This window comes from Erythrolamprus reginae, chromosome 2 (genome assembly GCF_031021105.1).
Source record: "Erythrolamprus reginae isolate rEryReg1 chromosome 2, rEryReg1.hap1, whole genome shotgun sequence".
NCBI classification, from domain to species: Eukaryota; Metazoa; Chordata; class Lepidosauria; order Squamata; family Dipsadidae; genus Erythrolamprus; species Erythrolamprus reginae.
The window spans coordinates 158,203,725-158,210,058 of record NC_091951.1 but is presented as its reverse complement, the minus strand read 5'-3'; the positions used below and the strand labels follow the sequence as shown (position 1 = coordinate 158,210,058).

The window sequence follows — 6,334 nt, the reverse complement described above, 5'->3', positions numbered from 1 at the left end:
TTTCCACACAAACCCCCCCGACACACACACACACACGGGAGGGAGGGGAGGGGACTGAAATTAGGCGAGCGGATTGGATGGAGTGCGGGCGAGCAAGGCTGGATACGAAGGAGGAGGAGGGGGGGCTCCCTTCCTCCCGCCTCTCCCCCTCCAGACAGCTGAAGACCCCCCTCCGCTTTCCCCCCTTCAGCCGCTCCGGAGGTCCCCCCCCTCCGCCTCCCAGCTCCCCCTGCTGGGAGGGGGGGGCAACGCAGCCTCCCCTCCAGCCCCCCCTCCTGCTCCAGGGATCCCTGGCTCCCTTGGCTCCGCCCCTTTGTGATTGAAAGGCGGGTCACGTCTCCAAGAGGAGGAGGCGGCGGCGGTGGAAGGCCGGGGAAGAGCCTGGAGCCGAGCCGGGGCTTCGACAAGAGCGGCTCCCTCTTCCCGTTGAGGCGGGCGAGCCAGGCCGGCAGAGGCAGCAACAAGTGCGCAGGCAGGCAGGCAGGCAGGCAAGAGGGAGGGAGGGAGGGAGGGCGAGAGCTGACGTCAGCGAGCGGAGTATTATGGTCTGGGCTGCGCTGCCTGCCGCCGCCGCCGCTTTTCTGCTGCCAGCGGCCGAGTAAACATGGAGCTCTCCGCCGTGGGCGAGCGGGTCTTCGCGGCCGAGGCCTTGCTCAAGAGGCGCATCCGGAAAGTAGGTGGTTCTCCTTCGTCCTCCTCCTCCTCCGCCGCCGCCGCCTCGGCTTTGTGTGCGCGCGGCAGAACCGACCCCCGCCAGGCCCGCCCGAGGCCGCAAGGCAGGCAAGCAGGGAGCGAGCGAGCGGGGCTCCCTCCTTTCTGCAGCGGCGACGCTTTTTTTGCTCGCTTGCTTTGCCTGCCGCTCCCCCTTTCGGCTGGCGCTGCGCAGAGAGATTGCCACCATTCCTCAGCGGATCGCCGGCCCCCTTCCCCACCAACAGCCCCCCCCTTCCCTCCTTGCAACCTCCTTTAAATGCATGCACGTTTTGGGCTTGCTGCGGCTATCTCTTAAAAAATAATAATAATATATTTTTATTTTTGCACGCAGCTCCGCATGCATATTTTTTTTTGCAGCACGCCCCCTTTTTCGTGCATGGATTTTAATTTTTTTTAAATCCGCCCTTGCAGCTTTTTATTTTTCCCCTTCAGCATTTTCGTGACGTGCTTTGGGCTGCTCGCTTTATTTCATTTTCATTTTTTTATTTTTTATTTTGGGGTGAATCGACGCATGCGGTTGGGTTTGCATGCAGCCAGTAATGTTGCATAGCGCCGTTTTATTTTACAGTACGTTTCTCCCTCTCTCCCTCTCTCTCCTGAAATGCGGGCTCATTTTTTTCTTCTTGACACAACTGCAGGGTCGTATGGAATATCTGGTGAAATGGAAAGGCTGGTCTCAGAAGTAAGTAGACCTCCGGGCTTAGTCAGGGGTAGATTGGGAGCAAGTATTGCAGCGGGGTGGAAATCATGCTTTTGTGGACTAGGCAGGGGGACAACCTTGCATATAGAAAGAACTTAGATTGATTAAAGTGTGTAACTATGTGTTTAATAATAAAATATACTGCTCAAAAATATAAATAAAGGGAACACTCAAATAACACATCCTAGATCTGAATGAATGAAATATTCTCATTGAATACTTTGTTCTGTAGGAAGTTGAAGGTGCACAACAGCATGTGAAATTGGTTGTCAATCAGTGTTGCTTCCTAAGTGGACAGTTTGATTTAACTGGAGTTCTATTGTGTTGTTTAAGTGTTCCCTTTTGTGGACAGTTTGATTTCACAGAAGTTTGGTTTACTTGGAGTTCTATTGTGTTGTTAAGTGTTCCCTTTATTATTATTTTTTGAGCAGTGTATTTGAAGGTATCTAGTGTAGATAGGTAGCAAAAATTGCAGTAGGGCTGGAAATACAGTAATGCTTTTGTGGGGTAGACAGAAGGGACAGCCTTACGTATATAATATAAAGAACTTACGATTGATTAAAGTGTTTACTGAAATGACAAAATACTTGAAGGTATATGGATGTATGCATGAATTGAAAAAATAAAAACTTTTGCCAAGAGAAGGACAATCTCCATCCCCCCAAAATATCCTACCCTTCATAGATAGAACATAAGGAGGAGGGAAATTATTTTCTTTCTCTTTTTCCCCCTCTCCCTCTCTGTTTGACATTCTTTTTACTTTTTTTTGGGCTAGATACAGCACCTGGGAACCCGAGGAAAACATTCTAGATGCCCGCCTCCTTGCTGCTTTCGAGGAAAGGTATGTCTGTCTGGGGAAACCTACACCCCCTCAAAGCCACAACCCTCTTGTTTTAGAGTACTATCAAACTATTCTGTCTCCTAATAAAGCCTGTGTTTGTGTCCCCCCCCCCTTTCTTAAAAACCACATTTAGGGAAAGAGAAATGGAACTTTACGGTCCTAAGAAACGTGGCCCCAAACCCAAAACCTTTCTTTTAAAGGTAAGAAAGACACCTACGATGGGTTTAGGAGTTTCTGCCGGTGTCATAATGGAAAAATGCAACTTTTTTTTCTTAATTGAAAGGTCAGATTGCTGAAGAACCAGCTTCTTTTCTCCTCTCTGTCTCTGAATGTGAGTGTGTGTGTGTGTGTTTTGAGTGTGGGGAAAAGGGGGTCACTCTGCCTTTGTTTTGACAACATTGTTGGAGCATAGGACTAAAGACGTGTAGTTGCTTTCACTCTTTTACAGGCCCAGGCCAAAGCCAAAGCCAAAACATATGAATTCCGTAGTGACTCTTCTAGGGGCCTCCGGGTACCTTATCCTGGACGATCTCCCCAGGAACTCGGCTCCACTTCCCGGGCTAGAGAAGGACTGAGACAGATTCCGCTGCCCCCTCCAAGCAGCTCCGCCACCTCTACCCTCAGCATGCCTCGAATGGAGCCCATCCAGGAAAGCAGGGTGGGCACAGAGGAAGACCGATCTGACGCCGCCTTCAAAAAGCGAGGGCCGAAGCCCAGGAAAGACCTGCCTGAAATGGCAGAGGTTGCCTCAAAGCGGAAATCAATGGAGCCTGGCGACAAGATGGTGGTGGACTACCTAAAGGCCAGGAAATTGGAAGAGACTGCTAACTCTGGGACAGCAAAATTCAGTTCGGGACACAGCGTGATCCAGCTAGCCCGGAGGCGAGAGCCTGAGTTACCCAGTGTTATTCCCAACCCAAGGGCAGAAACTGGCATGAAACTGGGGGCACCTGAGATTTACCCTCCCCGACTAACCAAGCACAGGCCGGATTTCCTGGATTCCAAAGGGCAAAGTGGTTTGGACTTGGGGGCTTCTAAGATGTTGCATAGCGCTGCAAACCAAGACAGCTTATATCGAGATGGCCTAGGGACGCAGGCTGGCAGGCCTTCCCTCATCGCCCGCATCCCTGTCTCCCGGATTCTGGGTGACCCAGAAGAAGAACCTTGGAGCCCATCGCTCAACAATTTGGAGAAAGTAGTAGTGACTGACGTGACATCCAATTTCTTGACAGTAACCATCAAGGAGAGCAGCACAGACCAAGGGTTCTTTAAGGAAAAGCGGTGAATTCCTTCAGAGAAGAGAAGTCATTGAAAGGCTTTGGATAGAGGTCGGCTGAATTGGGATTTTAAAAAAAAACTTTTATTTTAAAACTTTTTTTTGGACAGGCTTGCTTTTTAAACATCTGTCCTTAATTATTTTCTTTATCTCCCCCCCTCCTCCCCACCCAACCCAACCTTGCCATCTTGCCACCAATTTCAATTTTGGTTGGAAAAAATTATCTCTAGAGTTATATTTTCTATTAGATGTAAATATGTTATTTAAAGAAAAATACATATATATATCTATATATATATATATCTATATACATACATATAAATATATATATTTCAACTCTTAATTTGTTTGTTGCTTTTTTAATTTAAGGCCTTTGGAGAAGGATAATTAAAACAGACGTGGTGCATCTCTTGTGTCAACTGCAAGAGCTGGTGTGTAGATAATGAATGGTCCTGTTAGTCAATCTTGATTTAATTCCCCTCCGCCCCCAATTGTTTCTCCTTCCTTCTCACAAATATGATGTTGACTGAAAATATGGGGACATTATATTCATCTGGGGATTGAGAAAGCTCCAGGTTGTTTTAAAAAAAAAAAAATTGTTATAAGGTGTTGCTTTGTACAATCAAGTGTGCTGTATACACAACTGTTCTGGCTGGACAGCTGAAGTGAGCACTTGACTTTACAGTATTGTCTTGCTTTGTTTTGCTCCAGTTGAAGAGAAAAAAAAATTGTTGTTCTAAAAAGTGTCCATTAAAAACAGTTGAAAGATGTTTTAGCAAAGAAGTATTAACTTGAATACCTTTTCTTGCAAGGGAGAAGGCCATGTGTAAGAATTGTTTTTTTTAAAGTGTAGCTGCTGTTATGCACTTTAATATGACTGTCATAGAGGGAAAGTGGGAGTAAGTAGAAGAAGAAATTGAGCTGATAGTTTCATTTAATTCTGATTTTCTCTCTCTCTCTTTCCCTGCTCACTCCAATAAGAAAATCTGTTTACATTCCTTACATGCCAGAAAGTTGGGGAGGAAAGCATCTGTCTGACTGGTCCTATTCTCAGTGTTCCTGCTGTTATTTTGAAAGTGGGTTTTCCAACCTCCCCCTCCCCAAATGTTTGTGGTTCCTTTGTAGTCTATTAAATTAACTGTGTGGCACAAAAAAAACCCTTGTTTCCCTCCTGCATTCTCAATCTCTGATTAAAGATACCACACAACTTCCCATGCTACGGGGCTGGGAAAGACCAGAGTTTCCGAGTTAGTTGTTTTTATAGCTAAATTTCTTTCATTTTTTTTTAAAAAGAAAGAAGCATCTGTTCTGATTCCTCCCCTCCCCCAATTCCTAAGCCAAGTGATTAAAAAAAAAAGGCTTGTTAACTTTAAACAAACATTGAAACCATTTTCCTTGCTCCCTTGAAGATGAACCCTGCTTAACTTTACAGGAAAGGGGTTTGGTTGTGCTTTATTCTCTAAAGCTCCCAATTAAGAGGGAACACACAGAGGAAATTGGGGGAAGGGTTGTTTTCCTCTGCTTTTAGCAGGTGCTGTGGTGCGTCCCAATAGATATTGATTTAAGCATCTTTTGTTGGTTCAAAAAAGCACAAATCTGCCTCGCATCCCCTTAAGGGCCTAGCAGGGGGATGTGTTGACTTTTCTGGGTTTTTTTTTTTCTTAATGGCTGACTCATTGGGCCCTTTTAACAAACTTTCTAATTGGGGGAGTGAGCAGGGTATGAAACACTTATGTATGGCCTAATGAAACATAGAGGAAACCAGGTGAATCAGGTTGTAAGGAGCTGAAATGCCTTGGCCATTTCTGGGCTCAGATAGAAATATTGCTTCATAGCCCACCTGTCTCCTCCCTGCTTATTGAAAGTGGTTTATCCAGCATCACCAACATGGCCGTTTTGTTTAGATTGTGCTGAAGAAGCAAGCTGGCTTCATGGGGTTTTTTTTCCCTATTCACCCTCCCTATCTTAATTAAAGGAAAACCAATATTTTAAATTCCAGTCAGCTCAAAGCATTTGCAAATCTGTTGAGTTCAACCAGGGGTGAGGAAGCATGTCAGCATATGTGTTTGTTGACAGTGGTTCCATATTAGTTTAGAGCTGGGGTGGGGAAGAGGGGAGAAAGCCTAGGAGGCATATTTCCTGGCTAGAAACAATATTTTAAGTGCTCTCCTTTAATTCCTCAGGTGTCAAAAGGTGGTATATGCCCCCTATGAGGCACACACATGGGTACATAAAAGCTAGACCGACATGTGAGTGTATCTGTCTATGTACATAGTTACATATATTGAATGTATGTGGGTGTGAGTTATTTAATTCTCTTAAGATTTGTAAAAGGAAAAAAAAGCATTGAACTGGCCTCAGAAGTGAAGCTTAAGTAGGTGTCTTCTGCAAATGTGGAATGTCTAATACAGTACCTGCTCTTTTGTGAATTGAAATATATATAATTCTTTGTAAATAGAGACTTGGCTTTGTTTCATTTGTTGCCCTCTGGGGGTAAAAGACTCCTTTCCCTGATTCATAGTTATAGGGGTCACCCTATCTTGGTTTGTGGGAAAAGAATCCATAGCTGCCTCTTGGCTCATTCAGCAGTTCTGAAGCTGGGATGGAGTGAGGTCCTAAAATTGGGAAAATATGGTGCCTACCCCCTTGCCCTAGCCAGCTGCTCAACACATGACTGAAAGGGGAGCCTTTTTGAGGCACTTCATGCTAGACCAAAATTCAGGTGTTGGAGACCAGGAATCTCCTACTGGATCGCTGAGCAACTAAAATAAAGAACCCTTCCCTGGGAACATCATTATGTTGC

At 45.6% G+C, this 6,334-nt stretch overlaps 1 protein-coding gene across 1 annotated transcript; it reads left to right on the top strand.

Moving 5' to 3' along the window:
* The first annotated feature begins 310 nt into the window (after positions 1-310).
* CBX8 (chromobox 8) lies at positions 311-5,990 on the top strand. Its single transcript, XM_070740175.1, has 5 exons — positions 311-673; positions 1,353-1,396; positions 2,190-2,255; positions 2,389-2,455; positions 2,704-5,990. Exons 1-5 carry the CDS (start codon positions 605-607, stop codon positions 3,538-3,540), a joined length of 1,083 nt encoding a protein of 360 aa, XP_070596276.1. The 5' UTR covers positions 311-604; the 3' UTR covers positions 3,541-5,990.
* The last annotated feature ends 344 nt before the right edge of the window (positions 5,991-6,334 follow it).

Excerpts from the sequence above, each read along its gene's own strand:
- CBX8 (XM_070740175.1), top strand. The coding sequence starts at position 605 with ATGGAGCTCTCCGCCGTGGGCGAGCGGGTCTTCGCGGCCGAGGCCTTG. Across the intron at positions 2,256-2,388 it reads CTTGCTGCTTTCGAGGAAAG|GGAAAGAGAAATGGAACTTT; the intron begins GTATGTCTGTCT and ends AACCACATTTAG. Across the intron at positions 2,456-2,703 it reads CCAAAACCTTTCTTTTAAAG|GCCCAGGCCAAAGCCAAAGC; the intron begins GTAAGAAAGACA and ends ACTCTTTTACAG.